General features: G+C 37.5%; 1 protein-coding gene across 1 annotated transcript in view; it reads left to right on the forward strand.

The window, feature by feature from the left end:
* LOC112171742 (protein DECREASED SIZE EXCLUSION LIMIT 1) overlaps nucleotides 1-11,125 on the forward strand; it is a 26,232-nt gene extending 15,107 nt beyond the window's left edge. The window contains 2 exon segments of the mRNA XM_040508623.1: nucleotides 10,333-10,396; nucleotides 10,710-11,125. Of these exon segments, the coding sequence (XP_040364557.1) occupies nucleotides 10,333-10,396; nucleotides 10,710-10,808 (163 nt within the window). The 3' untranslated portion in view covers nucleotides 10,809-11,125.
* Nucleotides 11,126-17,071: the final 5,946 nt, after the last annotated feature.

The following is a 17,071-nucleotide window of genomic DNA, read 5'->3' on the forward strand; positions in this document are numbered from 1 at the left end:
TTTTCAATCTCATCTCCACTGGTCATGCACAAACCATCTTGGATCAAAAAGGACTTTTATTAGGTTATAATGAGGCTTAGGGCGAGGGGTTAGAGAAATGAAGTGGATAGGAAATCACAAATTCCAAGCAACTTAGCAAGCAACTCCCTTATTGAGATTTTACGAACTTAAGGCCTTAAGATGCTTTATATGATTCACTCTCTTAACCATTCCCTCAAACTTTAAACTAAAAACTATTTATTGAATTAGAGAAACTTTCTTTCTTTCTTTTTTTCCTTTTTTTTTTTTTTTTTTGACTTTCTTGAAATGTAAAGACAAATTACAACTGCACAACAAACATAATACTCCCCCACACTTATTTCTTTTCAAGTACTCTCAAACTTTGTTTCTTGAAGCATCTTGACATTTACAATCTCACATTGCTCACTAAGAAAACTTAGAAAGGGTAAGGCTAGTGTTTAAGCTAGAAGGTAAGACATTTGTGGTGCAAAGAATGAAAGGCTAACAAAAGGCACAAATTGGCAATCTAAGGATAATCATCTTTTTAGGACAAGAGCTTATTTGGCCATGGTGGAATTCCTATTGCCTCAATCATTTCCGCGATGTGTCCATGCTTGAAAAAAGTTTTGAGAGATATAGAGCAAGTTCTAGAGATACAAATCACAAAAGATTGATCACACATGAAGAATAAAGTTCTAAGAGCTATTAGATGCACTTTCGTTAGGCTCAAAACTCACATTTGTGGTGCAAATAGTTCTCACAAATCTCATCATGCCAACCATATCTCAATGCATCAACTTGACAATCAAAGGTAAATTTGAAGTTAAACATAAGTCCCATAACCTTTATTATAAAAATTGAGTTCACAAGACATAAACATGCTTTCTAGCCCTTTACAAATCAAGTTCAAGTTTCATCATAGGAGTTGGTGATTGGAGCATAAAATGCGACAAATATAATGTGCAACCTTTATACTTTTCTTAGCTATTTCCTTTAAAAAGTCGGTTTTTAACTTTGTTTTCTTTTTAGGTAGTTCGTGAAGTAGTTCAAGAGAAATAGGAGCTGGAAGGGAGCAATGGAGCCATGGATCATGAACTACTGATGCAGAGGACTAAGTTTGATCAACCTTTTAGCTAGAAATTACAATGGAAGTCCACGGAAAAAGTTGTGCAAAATAGTTGCTGCAAAGCAGAAAACTGCAGTTTCAGAATCAGCTTTCTGGGAACGGTTTTGAGGAGCAATTCTTTCATTCTTCCAACTGCATCTTTGCAGAAAGGGCCATGATCCTTCAATACATGATGTCATACTTCAATAATAGCCAAAGAACTGGTAAAAATCGTCGACGAGGCAGTAGGAAATCAAAGTCAAAGTAGGCTTCTCGATAAGGTAGAAATTGTCAGCTTTTCACGAAGCTTTTTGAGAGATTGTTTTGGGCAACTTTCTTGGAGTTTTTCCAGAAGTTTATTGATCAATCTAGAATATATGATGTCATAGAGCACGTAGGAGTCAAGAACCATCCAGAAAATTGGCAAAACGAAGTCGTTCCTTGTCCAAGAAGGAAGCTTCAGAGACAGAAATTGAATCCTAGTCAAAACAGGGTATTTTGGCTGAGACTCTTCTTTGGACGGATTTCTTGGGCATTTTTGGAAGGTTATTGATGCTGAAAATATCAAGAAGAGTCCTAGAATGATTCCTCAAGATTGTGGGAAGATTATTAGGGCTTGAAAATCATTTAATTGTGCACCAATTAGAGGAATCCTCAAGCAACTAGGGGAGGCTTTCAAAGCAGAATTGGAAAAGGAAACTTGGGTTGTGTATTCCATATATATAGAGACTCTGAACACGTTGAAAAGAACCAACCTACAACGCCATCTTCTGCTCACAAACCCTAGTACACAAAGCCTTGAATTTCCCAAGTCTTTAAGAGCAAAAACCGTGCACACCATCATCCATCTTCCATCAAGCTTAGCCGTGAACCATCTTGAAGGAGTTCTTGCGTCCAAGGCTGCCTAAAAGTGAACTCGTGGCTCTCATACTCTCCCTTTTACGGTTTTTATCCTCTTGTAATTTAATACTCATGTTTTTATTTATGGAATCTAAGACGATGTGTGGCTAGTTATTTTTGTTAGGGGTGAGGTTTGAAGCCCCAATTATGTAGAACATATGTTTGTTTAAATCTAGGTTCTTGATCTTTGGTGTGAATTGGTTGTTTATTTCTACTTGATTGAAAACTTTTATGTGTTTATGTTCTTTGGGTTGACACGTAGGATATATGCATGTAATTGGAGCTAGGTTTATAAAATAATTCACCTAATCGTCTTGTTTTCTAATCCACAAGTATGCAAGGCTTTGGACAAAAGCTGATGTTTTAAACAACTAGAAGAGCATGCTAGGTAGGCGTTCCACACTAGATTGCAACTCTATAATCAATCGTTTCCATGAGATCTTAATGCTTCGAATGTGTTGACACTATATGTGTTGTTGATATGATAGCGTTCTATACCTTGATTGCATGTTTGATAGGCATAGCTATTGTGCGTTCACGTAGACTAAGTAATTAGGGAAACATTAATAAGGGACATGACCTGCTCCGACTTGTTTCTTGGTTGGTTTCTGCTCACATCATAGTAATTGAAACTAGGTTAACTTAACATTGTTCGAAAATAATTGGTGGTGGATTTCCGAGTCTCTAACGTTTTCTCCATCTTATCTTTCTCAAACTTAAAATCGAAATTACTTTCTTTGTTTTCCTTTTATTTTCATAAAACCTAAAAACCCCCAAAACATTTATTTTTCTTTTCTTTTTCTATTTCGTTGCTTCCTCTCCCCTCTCCCTATTCTGCATTTTTCTTCTTCTTTTAGTTAGTTTCTTTGTTTGTTTGATTTGTGTTCTTTGTTAGTTAGTTTGTTTTTGTTTTTGTGTGATTAATTTGTTACCCTCAATCTCTGGCATCGAACAATCCTTGCTTATCCTTTACTACTGACGACTACATTTTGCAGGGTTAAGTTGAGCGCTTAATTTTAGCGTATCAGTTGGAAAGAACTAAACACAAACAAAACACACAAAAACTAGAAACAACTAAAAGCTAAAAACAACTTCTTTTTTTCTATTTTTTTTCTAACAATTTGAATTTATTGAATTTAAACTAGACCTTCCCCCCACACTTGAACTTAACATTGTCCTCAATGTTAAAAAAATATTTTCTTGAAAGCTTTGCAATGAAAGAGTCAAGCATGGTAAGAAGGAGCATGCAAACTATCACAAAAACAAAGAAGTGACCGGAATTTAAACACAATGAAGTACATAAAGCAAGAAAAAGGTTTAGGAATGCTCCCCCTTGTAGACCATGAAGTTCATTCAATTCACCAACAATCACCAACATGCAAGGCTTTAAGCCCTTGCATTCTAAGCTAAACTTTAATGGTGTCATTTCTTCAAGAATGGTTCCAAGGGTTTTCCTCCTCCTTCACTTGCATTATGAGCTTGGCTATCTCCAAGTAGGGCTTTGCTTTAAGGACATCTTGCTGGTCTATTGATTCTTCATTCACTCAAGGGGGCTTCTTGAGACAACTATCTCCCTTGTTTACCTTATTTGAACTTCCAAGGCAAGCTCCCATGTCAACAAGTGCTCCCTTGAGCAATCCTCCAATTTGTTTCTTCTTCATGATGGGGGTGAGGAGTGACTAAAGCCTTGTGACCATGGTAAGACCAGAAGAGGTGCCCAAACTTCTTTCTTATTTTTCTCATCTCCCCTTACTCTTGCCTCTTCACAGTAACCCAAAAAGTAGCATTCATTCATGTCATCCAGAATTTGAAGGGGAGGAAAGATTTGGAACTTGATTTTGTCTCCAAGTACCTTCATGCTCATGGTGCCTTTCTTCACATTAATCTTGACACCAGCAGTGACCATAAAAGCTCTTCCAAAGATGATAGGAAGCTCATTGTCAACCATGGGGGCTTCCTCCATGTCTAGGACTATAAAATCCACCGGTATCACAAACCTTGCAACATTGACAAGCACATTCTCCAAGATTCCTGTAGGATACCTCACGCTTCTATCCGCCAATTGGAGATTGATTTAAGTTAGTTTCAAAGCTCCTTCAAGACCAAGCTTCTTTATAGCAGAACAAGGCATTAAATTGATACTTGCCCCAAGATCCATCAAGCAATTGTCAAAAGTAGTTTCTCCAATCTTAGTTGGAATAGTGAAGCTTCCCGGATCTTTGAGCTTTGGTGGAAGCTTTCTTTGAATGATTGCACTCACTTCTTCACAAAGAGCCACTTGCTCATGTTCTTTGAACTTTTTCTTCTTCTTCATGCACATATCCTTCAAGAACTTAGCATAAGATGGGATTGTCTTCACGGCTTCAAGGAGTGGAATGTTTATATGAACCTTCTTGAACAAATCAATCATCTCCCTCAATTGGCTCTCTTTCTTGAGTATTTTCTCTTGTTGCCATATAGCTTGAGGGTAAGGGAGAGACACTTCTTCTTCTTGCACAATCTTCAAAGGAGGATTGAAAGTGATACCTCTTTGGAATGGTCTATCAATTAGTTGATCATTGGACACTTCTTTTTCATGGTTGGCCTTGGAATTTGAGTTGTTTTTCAAGACCTCATCTTGTCCTTCATTGTAATCCAACATAACTTGCTCATGCTTTAATCTCCTTTCAAAACCCGGTAGCTCTCTTAGAGTTACAACTTCTTTATAAGTGGACATGTACACATTGTTTTCAACTTGCCTTCCACTTCTCAAAATGGTGATGGCCTTGGCTTCATGCCTTGGATTGTTGACCACTGGACTTAGAAACACTCCTTGCTTCCTTTGGCTCAACTCATGGGCTAGTTGCCCCATTTGTACCTCAAGCTTGCTCACACTTTGTTGGATGACATTGATCTTCTCATCTTGCTTTGCTTGATTGTTCACAAAGGCCGCCATCATTTCTTTAAAGGTAAGTTTCTTTCTTGCTTCTCGTATTGGTACTTGGGGTTGTTGTAGAGGTAGAGGTTGTTGAAATGGTGCTTGATAAGGTGGTCTAGGAGCATGATAAGCATTGTTTGCTCCTTGATTATTGAAATGTGAGCTACTTGCACCTTGATATCCACCTCCTTACCTTTGGTAACCTTGACCTTGTTCACAATTTTGACTCCCACCCCAACCAAAATTAGGGTGATTCCTCCACCCGGGATTATAAGTGTTGCTATAAGGATCATTCTTTGGCTTTGTTTGGTAGTCAAGGAGATTGCATTGCTCTATCAAGCCCGGATACATATCGCTTTGTGAACACTCCGTTGTGCTATGATACACACTTTCACAAATCAAACAAGCTTGCTCCATGGCTTTGACTCCCAAACTTGGCTCCCGAATTCGGCTTGGTGATGCCATTTGATTGAGGGGTCTTCCTTGAGCTTGTAGAATCATGTCAAGCTTCTTTTGCATGTTTCCTTCTATCCGCTTCAACTCTTGTTGCATTTGAACACTTGAAATGTCAATATTATACATGCCTCTCCTTTGCTCTTGCTCCCTCATAGGTACTTGTGCACTCTTCATCATCATTGGCTTTCTATCCGAGGCACCATCATAGAGTTGAGAAGATTCACACATTTCATCTAGGATCTTCATCGCTTCATCTTCGGTCTTGTTCATGAAACATCCTCCACAAGCATTGTCAACTCTCCTCCTTGTGTCTTGTGAAAGGCCGGTGTAGAAGGCACTCAGAATCACTACCTTAGAGAGGCCATGATTGGGAACACCATCTTCTATATCTTTGAATCTCTCCCATGTCTCATAGAATGACTCATTTGGTAGCTCTCGGAAGTTCATCAACTCATTCCTCAATGAATTGGATTTGTGAGGAGGGAAATAGAATTTGAGGAATACCCTTTGCATCTCTTCCCAAGTGTGGATACTTTTTGGGGGGAACTTGTACAACCATTTCTTAGCTTTGTCCTTCAATGAAAAAGGAAAGAGCCGAAGACGCAAGTTGCCTTCATCAATACCCAAAAGTTGAACGGTTGAGCATGCTTTATTGAACTTTTGGAGGTGCAAGTTTGGCTCATTACTTGGTAAGCCAAAGAAAAGGGGTAAGTTTGCAATAGTCCTTGGCTTTATGTCAAAAGCAACGACACATGGTGGAAGCACGATGCAACTTGGATGATTGGAGATTGTTGGCAAAGTGTACTCCTTCATAGGGCATGGTTCAACCATTGTGGGTATCCGGGTTATTTTTTCTTGCAACTCTTCTGCCAATTTCTTTATGAGATCAAGATTTTATTGCGGTATCTGAGTTTCTTCACCACTATCTTCAAGGATTTGATTAATAGATATGTTGTCTCCACTTGGTGTGCTTGGAGATGATGGAGTAGAATATGTTGAATTGATCCTTGGGATACTTGTTGGTGATTCGTGAGACATAAACACCTATAATATTTCAAAACAAAGGTAAGAACATAAGTTAAGATACAAAATGAAACCAAAAACACGAAATTGAAAAATTGCAGAAAACAGGGGAAACGACCGATCGGCGACACTTGCCGACTGGACGGTGAGCTTCTGACCCTAAAACAACACTTGCCGATTGGTCGGAAATTTTTGACGACTGGTCGGCGAAACAAAAATCACCCGAAATGAACACAAACGACTGGTCGGTAAACAAAGATAAAATAAAAACAAGGAAAATTTCTAGCTAATCCCTAAGGCTACCCAAGCTAGGGATTGGCTTTCACACCAATCCCCGACAACGGCGCCAAAAACTTGCTAACATTTAAGCCACCCTCAAGTGCAAGAGGTACAAGTTATAGAATTGGGGATTAAGTGAGGATGTCGAACCCACGAGGATTGGTAAATCCTTTCCTAGCTAGGGAAAACCTAAGGAAAAACTAAAAGAATATGCAAATGTACAATCACAAACAAAGGCTTACAAGTGTACCAAAGTTCATGGTGAGTATGTGCAAGATGGTGTGTAGATATTTGATTTTGATTTTGAGATTAGTGATACGCTAAAAGCAAGCGTATAATTTAACCCTGCAAAATGTAGTTGTTAGTATAGAATAAGTAGGGATCGTTCTAGCCGGGGATTAAGGGTACACCTGTAATTGCAAAAACAAATAAGTAATTAATAAAAGTAAAAAATATTATTTACAAAAATAAAACAAAGAATAAAAATATATACAAGTAAACATAAAGAGGGGGTTTAGGATTAATAAATTGAAAATTAAAATAAAGAAAATGTAAAACTTATATACAAGGGTGGAACGCAAGTAACAAAGATCAAAACCACAATCATATGCAAGAAATCTAATCACAATTCCTATAGTTGATTATCTATGTCATGAGAAAGAAGTTGACCATGTGAAACGTTAGAAAGCAAACGATTTCCTATTTTTTACTTTCCTTTAATAATTAATCTAAGTGAAAGCACCTAAATCAATCCTATTGAACATGAATCATAGTCTAGAAAGCTAACTAATCAAGAACACATTCAACTCATGAAGAACAAAGAAAGGATGTCAACCAAAGTGCACAACCTAGTCATGAATAAGTTCACCTATTTGCAATCCTCCTTAATTGATTTCGACTTTTGTCCAAAGCCTTCACTACTTAAATTAGCTCCAATTACATGCATATATCCTAAGTTGGCCACCAAAGAACATAAACATGCAAAAGTTTTCTGTAAAACAAAATCAATCAAGCAATCTCACATAAGCAACATATAAATCAACATAATGAAATCACAATTTTATTTCAAAACATATAAATGGGCTTTAAACTTTGCCCTTAACGTCATGTTAACTAGAATTCATAGCTCTACGAATCAAACAAAGGAAAACAAAAGAAAGTATGAAATACACCGTGAAAGATGGATGACATGGCCTTGAGACGAAGAACTCGAAGATCCTTGAAAGCAAACAGTCTTCTAGGGACGACACAAGGGTGGATGGTGGATAGGATCTTGATGTATGACATGACTTCTTCTCCTCCTTGGTTGAGACGCAGAGCTTCTGAAGACTAGAGAATGGAGAGAATTTTTCTGATGTTTATTTACCGAGGGAGAGAGGTGTTGTGGTGTGGTGTGTTGTGGTGGTGTGGTCTAGAGAGGAGGGTATATATAGGGGAAAGCAAGGCTTCATGAATTTAATTTCCAAGGAATTTTCTGGTTGCACCACACAACTCCAACTAATGAATTAATGCCACGTCAGCTCTGCCATGTCACTCAACCAATCAGGAAGCTCCAAAATAACTCCATAATCTTTCCAAATATATTATTGCTGATTTTCCCAAGATTTTATCTGATTTTTCTCTTAATTTTTGGCCAAAATAATCTTGAGTGAAAATAGGAATGAATCTGGACTTGTTTTGGACCTTTTCTCCCTTAAATCTCTCCATGGCATTATTATCCTTGATCCTCTCTTGATTTTTGACATTAACTCCATAATTTCCCATGGCAAAATCAGATTTAATTCCCCAATAATATCTCCAACGTAATCTTCTTATGACTCTCCCTTGATTTTCACGTTGTCTCCATAATCTTCTCTTGATAATTCAAGGCAATTAAAGATTTATTCTCCCAAAATATCTCCAACGTCATCTTCAAGCCCTGTGGTCTCCTAATGCCTTCAGGTTTCCTAGCCTTATCAGGATTCCTACGTTGACTGGGATTCCTAGTCGAACCAGGAAAACTCCATTTCTTCATTTCAGCTCATTTCCTTGTCATTTATTCCAATGTACCTAAAAAAATAGAAACTAAATTAAAAATGATTAAGTAAAGGAAATAACTAAGCAAAATACAGGGAAATAATTATTAAAATGTTGCATAAAAATGCTCCTATCAAATAGTTTCTATTCAAATTGAAACAATGAAAACAAGTAATATAAACTAAGCTAAACTAAACAAGTTGTTATCAAATGGATGGGAGTTAGGGCATCGGGTTTCACCTTTTGCCTCCCTTGCAAGCATTAAAGTAATTGAATATGAATGATGCAAAGCTAATTGTCCAACTACCCTCTTAGCATCCGGAGAGGACTACTAAGGCTTAAACCCCTTTCATTTTATTAACTCTAACCGGATAAGTCTAGAGCTAACTACCTAGAGACAAATTCAATTACCGGATAGGTCTCAATCATTTGCCCCTAAATGCATAAAGCTTAGAGTTTAGGTAACCAAGCAAGCAAACCAATCCTATCTCTAGGTGATTTTAGCTCACTACCCTCACATGCACACATGGTGTGCTTTCATGCTCCCTTTTTGCCTAAAGGTAATCAATCTCTAGGAAAAACTTCATGTCATAGAAAACACATAACTCAAATTGATTAGGTCTAAGTAATGCATTCAACTATTGACTTAGCCTGTGAGAATGACAACATGAATTTGCATCAATTTATAAACAAAAGCATCAATCCAAGCAAGTTTGGCTAGGGCTTTCAACCTTAGCCCCAACTAGTTCACTACTCACACATAGCTAGATACACAAACTTCAACATTCTATTAAACATCAAATACATAAAGAGATAGGGAGTAAAGGGTGACTATTGATGATGTCAGAAGAGGTGGTGGAGATGGGTCTCCAAGAACATGATGTGGTGGTAGTCACCTCCTTCTCCTTGCTCCAAGCTCTTGATATTGGTAAGAAAAGTGAAATTTGAAATCTCTAAGGTGAGTTGTGGTGTTGAATGGTGGAGGAAATGGAGTTGTAGTGGTGGAAATGGAGGTTTTAGAGGTGGAGATGATGATTTTAGTGGTGGAAATGGTGGTGTCTTCTCTAGAGAGAAAATGGATCTTGGATAGGATGAAGATGATTGAATGGAGTCAAGAATGCTGAATAATTGCTCTTTGACCTCTCTTTGATCAGCTATGTGTGTCAAAGTGTGCAAGAGATACTCTTACACCATTGTCCCCCAAATGGTCCCAAATTGGCAAGGTGACAAAATGACAAGGTGTAAAGAGATATTTGAATTCAAGTGATGGGAGATTCTCACAACCATGGTCCTCCTTTGCTGGAGAAAAGACCCTCCATGAGTGGCGGCTTGCCGGAAAAGTTTGCAGGAAAAGTCGCCGAAAAGTTTGCCGGAAAAATCGCCGGAAAAGTCAATATGCAATTTTCTTCCAATCTCCGTGTCTTCTTCCCCTAGCTTCAAATCTCCGCATTTCAAGCCTCAAATAGTCATTTTATTCTCAATGCAAGGTTTCCTACAAATAAAAGGAAATGGATTAAAAAGGGTAAAATAGCATGGAAGACAAATCAATTTTCATAATTATGGGGCACAATTGCATAAGTAATTTGTGACTCAACAATTCTCACGTCTCTTTTTCCTTTTTACCTCTTGATGGCAGAGCGAGAGTATATAACTATCGCAAAGGAAATGCTTTGGCAATATTGAAGTATCACCATGCAACGGTATAGTATTACTCTTGGCAGATGATATATATCGAAAGATTCTCAGTTCAAGCATTTTTGCATTTCTATTTCTCTCATTTGAGTTATTTTATGTTCTCAAAAATAAGTGTCCATTTGTTCTTTTCTTCAAATAACTAGAAAAAGTAACCCAAGAAAGAAAAGTTCTTATTGGACTGTCTATATAACCAAGGCTGCTTCAACATTCTAACGCCTAACACCTGATTTTGTGTATATTATATGGGATACTCTCTGATTTCAGCGCTTTACAGACTATTGAGGGCCTGATTATTGCATATTCTTTGGTCTTTTGCAGTGTCATGCAGTCTCTTATTCAACAGATTGTAAGCTAATGGCCTCTGCATCAGAGGACATAGTGGTGGCACTTTGGAAACTCTATACTCCTCAAACCTGAGAGTGTATTAGAATCACATCGAGAATCAGTAAATGTTTCTGTTTCTGTACATATATTTTAGCCAATATGTCAAATATTGTTAGAGCCTATTCTACATCCGTATATGACATCTAGAAGATACCCCGACATTTACATAACGATCCCATTCTATGTATCAAACTTTTTACTTGTGTGACTAACATTACTCTTCAAACATCTTTTGATATTACTAAATGGGAGTAATTACAGTCAGGGAAGAAGTAGTTCCACACTTGCACATAATCTTTATATTTCATAACCATAGACTTCGATGATTTATGGCAAGATTAGGTTTCCGTTTCTTTCAATATTTCATTGAGGGAAGTGTTTATACTACTTATTACAATAGAATACTAATAGTAATAAGCCTATCTAGTGGGTCTACTAAATGTATGCAATCTATTCGGTCGTGACTTGTGAGTTGTGACAGCTTGTTGTGTAATATGAATTATGCTGCTCAACAGCATATATGAACTAGACTTATATACTGTGTATATCGAGTAACAGCAGATAAACCTTTTGGACTTGATTTCAATGTATTGCAGTTAACATATATATATATATATATATATATATTAATTGATCGAGTTAAGCATATATATATGACATTATCTGTTTAGAATTAAAATTCAAAAGTAATGATGATTCAAACAAATTGGATTTAGATAGGAAGTTATTTTGACAGTTCCTTGATGGAAGGAACTGTCATGTAACTGCTAAATATCAATTAATAAAACTGAGGCCTTCACCGATTTTGATCCCTGCTAGAACACATCACCATTCTCATACTGATTTGTCCCATCAAGCAAAGCTGAGAAGATACAGTGTGGATCTAGGAGAAGATCAAGATGGATTCCAACACCAGCCAACCAAGTTAGTTTACTAAGTTAACTATCCAGTTCATATCAACATTTGATTTATTTTTTGAGATAGCTTTCTTGGTTTACAAGATGTTTCAGTTTATGTTTTCTAACAATTGGTATCAGAGCATCTATACTTGGATTTAAATCAATATTTGTTTAAGTTATGATAAGTTAAATGATCTGGGACATTGTTTTGAAATACTGTTCATAAATATTAACATGCATATCAGTAGCACTGTAGAAATTCATCAAACCATGTTGATAATTCTGTATTGTATTTACATTGAATTCAATAATATAACTGTCATTTATTTGATTTATAAACAAAATATATGTGCTTCTGATAAAAACATATATGAATTCAAGATAAATCTGCATATTTCAATACAAGACATAATGCTGCCACAGTAGAAATGTTTATATTGATACATGCAGTAAATTAATTGGCATTCTTTCACATATGTTCTGATATATGCATGTACAATACTAACAAATTAGTTGATATATATATATACACACACACACTTAAACATACATTTCAGAAAGAATCATGAAGAAAACTTGAAAGTTTAGAATAAAATCTAACTTCCAAAGCAGTAGACATCCTGAAACCAAATTTTCTAGTTAAACATATATGACAGATAACAGATCTCCATGCATTTCATTAGAGATATGTGTATCACTGATACGCCCAAAATAGACGCTCAACTTAACCCTGCAAAATGTAGTCGTCAGCAATATAGAGTAAGCAGGGATCGTTCAAGCCGGGGATTGAGGGTAACTATTTAATCACAAAGAAAATTAAAAATAAACTAATCTAAACTAATCAAAGAACACAAATCAAACAACCAAAGAAACTAACTAAAAGAAAAGAAAACAAACGTAGAATAAGGAGAAGAAGAGAAGAAGCAACGAAATAAAAGAAGAAAAGAAAAATAAATGTTTTTGAGGGTTTTTAGGTTTTACGAAAATTAAAGGAAAACAAAGAAAGCAATTTCGAATTTTAAGTTGAAAAACAATATGGAGAAGACGTTAGAGACTCGGAAATCCACCACCAATTATTTTCGAACAATGTTAAATTAACCTAGTTTCAATTACTAAGGTGTGAACAGAAACCAACCAAGAAACAAGTCGGAGCAGATCATGTCCCTTATTAATGTTTCCCTAATTACTTAGTCTACGTGAACGCACAATAGCTAAGCCTATCAAACATGCAATCAAGGTATAGAACGCTATCCTATCAACAACACATATAGTGTCAACATATTTGAAGCATTAAGATCTCATGGAAACGATTGATTATAGAGTTGCAGTCTAGTGTGGAACGCTTACCTAGCATGCTCTTCTAGTTGTTTAAAACATCAACTTTTGTTCAAAGCCTTGCATACTTGTGGATTAGAAAACAAGACGATTAGGTGAATTATTTTCTAAACCTAGCTCCAATTACATGCATATATCCTAAGTGTCGACCCAAAGAACATAAACACATAAAAGTTTTCAATCAAGCAGAAATAAACAACCAATTCACACCAAAGATCAAGAAACTAGATTTAAACAAACATATGTTCTACATAATTGGGGCTTCAAACCTCGCCCCTAACAAAAAGAGAGTTAGTTACACATTGTTTTGAAAACCAAAATAAAACAAATAGAGAAAAAGAAGAAAAAGATGATGGCGGATGAATGAGAAAGAGAGATAGAAGAGAAGGTGAAAGGCGTGGTCCTCTTCAACATGTTCAGAAGCTCAATATATATAGGATAAGTGCAGCCCTAGTTTCCTTCTTCAACAATGCTTTTAAAACCTTCCCTTGTTGCTTGAGGATTACTCTACTTGGTGCATAATTAAATGATTTTCAAGCCTTGGTAATCTTGTTGTAATCTTGTAGAATTATTCTAGGACTCTCCTTAATATTTGCAGCAGCAATAACCTTCCAAAAATGCCCTGGAAATCCGTCCAAAGAAGAATCTCGGCCAAAATGCCCTGTTTTGACTAGGATTCAATTTCTGTCTCTGAAGCTTCCTTCTTGGACAAGGCACGACTTCGTCTTGACAAGTTTCTGGATAGTTCTTGACTCCCACGTGTTCTATGACATCATATCATCTATAATGATCAATAACCTTCTGGAAAAACTCCAAGAAAATCTCCGGAAAAGATCTCCCAAAAAGATTCGTGAAAAGCTGACAGTTTCTGCCTTATCGGGAACCTTACTTTGAATTTGATTTCCTGCTGCCTCGTTGGTTCTTCTGACCAGTTCTTTGGCTCTAGTTAAAGTATAACATCATGTGCTCAGGGTTCGCTGGCCCTTTCTGCATAGATGCAGCTGCAATGATGCAAGAATTGCTCCTCAAAACCGTTCCCAGAAAGCTGATTCTGAAACTGTAGTTTTCTGCTTTGCAGCAACTGTATTGCACAACGATTTCCGTTGACTTCCCTTGTAATTTCCAGCCAAAAGGTTGATCAAACTTAGTCCTCTGCATCAGTACTTCATGTTCCATGGCTTAGTTTCTCCCTTTAAGCTCCTATTTCTCTTGAATCAATTCACGAACAACCTAAAAAGAAAACAAAGTTAAAACTGACTTTTACAAGGAATTAACTAAGAAAAGTGTAAGGGATTTCACACTATATTTGTCGCATTTATGCTCCTATCAATCACAAATGATACCAACATCTTGAAAATGATACATGCACATTTATCTGCTTATATGACATTCATTAAATGTTTTTTCATGAGAATTAACATTGGGATGTGCATATATAAAAAATTTCTGGTATAAAGTGAAATTGGAACTGTATGTATATATATATATATATATTATATATGCAAATATAGATATGAATGACTAACTTAAGTTAAAATTCATTCCAGCAATGCATTTTCCCATGAGCATCAATCAAATACTGAACTTCAAGAAATGGAAGGGAGACATAGAACTCAATCTAGGCATTCTAGACTTTGACCATGTGCTTAAGGAAGATCCACCTACTGAGTTGCCTACAACAGCAACCAAGGAAGTAAGAGACAGGTATCAACAATGGCACAAGCACAACAGGATGGCACTGATTTGCATCAAGAAGAGTATGACTGATACAGTTAAGGGAGGCATACCAGATTCTGAATTTGCCAAAGTCTACTTCAACTTAATTGCTAAAAAGTATAGAGTTTCTGACAAGGCTGAAATCAGCACACTCATGAATGCACTGACTGGGATGAAATACAATGGACATGGAAGCATAAGAGAGTACATTATGAAAGGAATTGACATTGCAGGAAAGCTGAAGGGCCTAAACATGAATATTGATGATCCTTTTCTAGTACATATGTTGCTGAATTCTTTCCCTGATCAATATAGCCATCTGAAGAGCCTCTATAACACACAGAAAGAAAAATGGAGTCTTAATGAACTGATTTCCATTTGTGTACAGGAAGAAGATGAAATGATCAAAAGGGGAAAGGTAGTGAGCATAAACTACATTGCCAAGCCAAAGAATAAGAAAAACTTTGGCAACAAGAACTTTAAGGCTAGTTCTTCAAAATCTGGTGTGAAGAATGATCTGAACAAAAATAAGTCTCAACAAAAATGGTCCAATGAAATGTTTCTTTTGCAAGAAAACTGGTCATTTCAAGAAGGACTGTGTTTCAAAAATTGGCTGAACAAGAAAGGTACTTTTTTGTTAAAATCAATTTTCACTTTGGAGTCTCATGCATCTGTTAGTAAAAATTCATGGTGGTTTGACACTGGTTCACCCATACATATTGTTAATTCTTTGCAGGGATTATCAAGTCAAACAATCCCAAAGAAGAATGAAACAAGGGTCTGCACTGCAAGTGGCCAAAGGGTGGCAGTTCAAGTTGTAGGAAATGTCAAATTAGTATTTAAGAATAAGTATGTTCTGGTATTAGATAATGTGTATTGTACTCTGTTAATGTTAGAAACCGAAGGCTCTAATTAACGTAGAGAATGAGAGAGAGAGAGAGAGAGAGAGAGAGAGATGGACACACGATGTATAGTGGTTCGTCTCCCGCCTTAGCGGGAAACTACGTGCACTTCAATATTGTACTATATGTATTGGGGCCTTGCGGCCCAACATGATTACAAGAGATGTTGTAATGGAATGTTGAGTAAGTGGGAAGGAGTCTCCTTTATAGGAGAGGGAGGCTCTTTCCTCTACATGTTTTCCAATGTGGGACAAGAAATCTCTATTCTAGTGTAGAAAGCTTATCATGGAGGCATCTTGGCAAGGCCGGGAAGGTGGCTTCCAGGTAAGCTCTTGGCTGCTTCCGACTACCACGGGGTAGCCCAGTGTCGAGGTACAAGATGTATATCATTGTCGGGTCCCACCATGGCTTGTGGGCCCACTAAGAGGGTGTTACTTATGCTTGTTGATGTAGCAAATCTTCCATATTATTGGAGTTATGTACAAATCCCTGAAGTCCCCAAGTAAGAGGAGCTTCTTGATTAGGGAGTTATACACATGATGTCATCAAGCATAAGTAACGTCCAAGAGGCGCCTAGCCCCTACAAGTCCCCGAACTCGGTAAGCAAGAATGGACTCGTTAACCTGCACAACAAAGACAAAAGCATGCACATGTAGAATGCTTGTTGTACTAGGCAACGTATGTGAGTTGCTCCGATATGCATTGGCATATATGAATGTACGAGGTGCATGATACATGTTGATGAATACATGTGAATGTCGTCGAGTATAATCAGTTATGACGTATAAACTCGAGAATGCATATGGTTGTGTGAGCAAACGGATTGCATATGATAAATGCGTGATGCGCGCAAGAAAACGAACGAGGTCGAATTTGACGAGGTTACGCTCGTGAGGTAAGTTGCATGAGCGCCGTGAAGGCAAGAGTTTGTGACTCATGAACAATGAATATGCAAACGTTTGTGTTTGTTTGGTTTTCGCTCGTATTAATGGAACATGAAAAGAATTCAATTTGTGACAAATGACAAATGGTAGAAGAATTCAATGTTCCATTTAATGTGTATTATGTCGAGGCGATGTGATTGTAAAGCTTGGGAATGCCGGAAGGCAAGAGAGTGAAAGCTCAGGGGTACCGGAAAGGCTTGAGGGGAAGCTTGGGGTTGCCGAGAAGACGTGAGTGGGAAGCTCGGGGTGCCGGGAAGGAGTGAGAGGAAGCTCGTGATGCCGGGAAGGCGTGAGCTGAAGCTTGGGGTGCTGGGAAGGCTTGAGCGGGAAGCTAGGGGTGCCGGGAAGGCGTGAGGGTGAAGCTCGAGGTGCCGGGAAGGCCTGAGAGGAAGCTCGGGGTGCCGGGAAGGCATGAGAGGAAGCTCGAGGTGCCGGGAAGGCATGAGAGGAAGCTCGGGGTGCCGGGAAGGCTTGAGCTAGAAGCTCAGGGGTGCTGGGAA

Source organism: Rosa chinensis, chromosome 6, assembly GCF_002994745.2.
Source record: "Rosa chinensis cultivar Old Blush chromosome 6, RchiOBHm-V2, whole genome shotgun sequence".
Lineage (NCBI taxonomy): Eukaryota > Viridiplantae > Streptophyta > Magnoliopsida > Rosales > Rosaceae > Rosa > Rosa chinensis.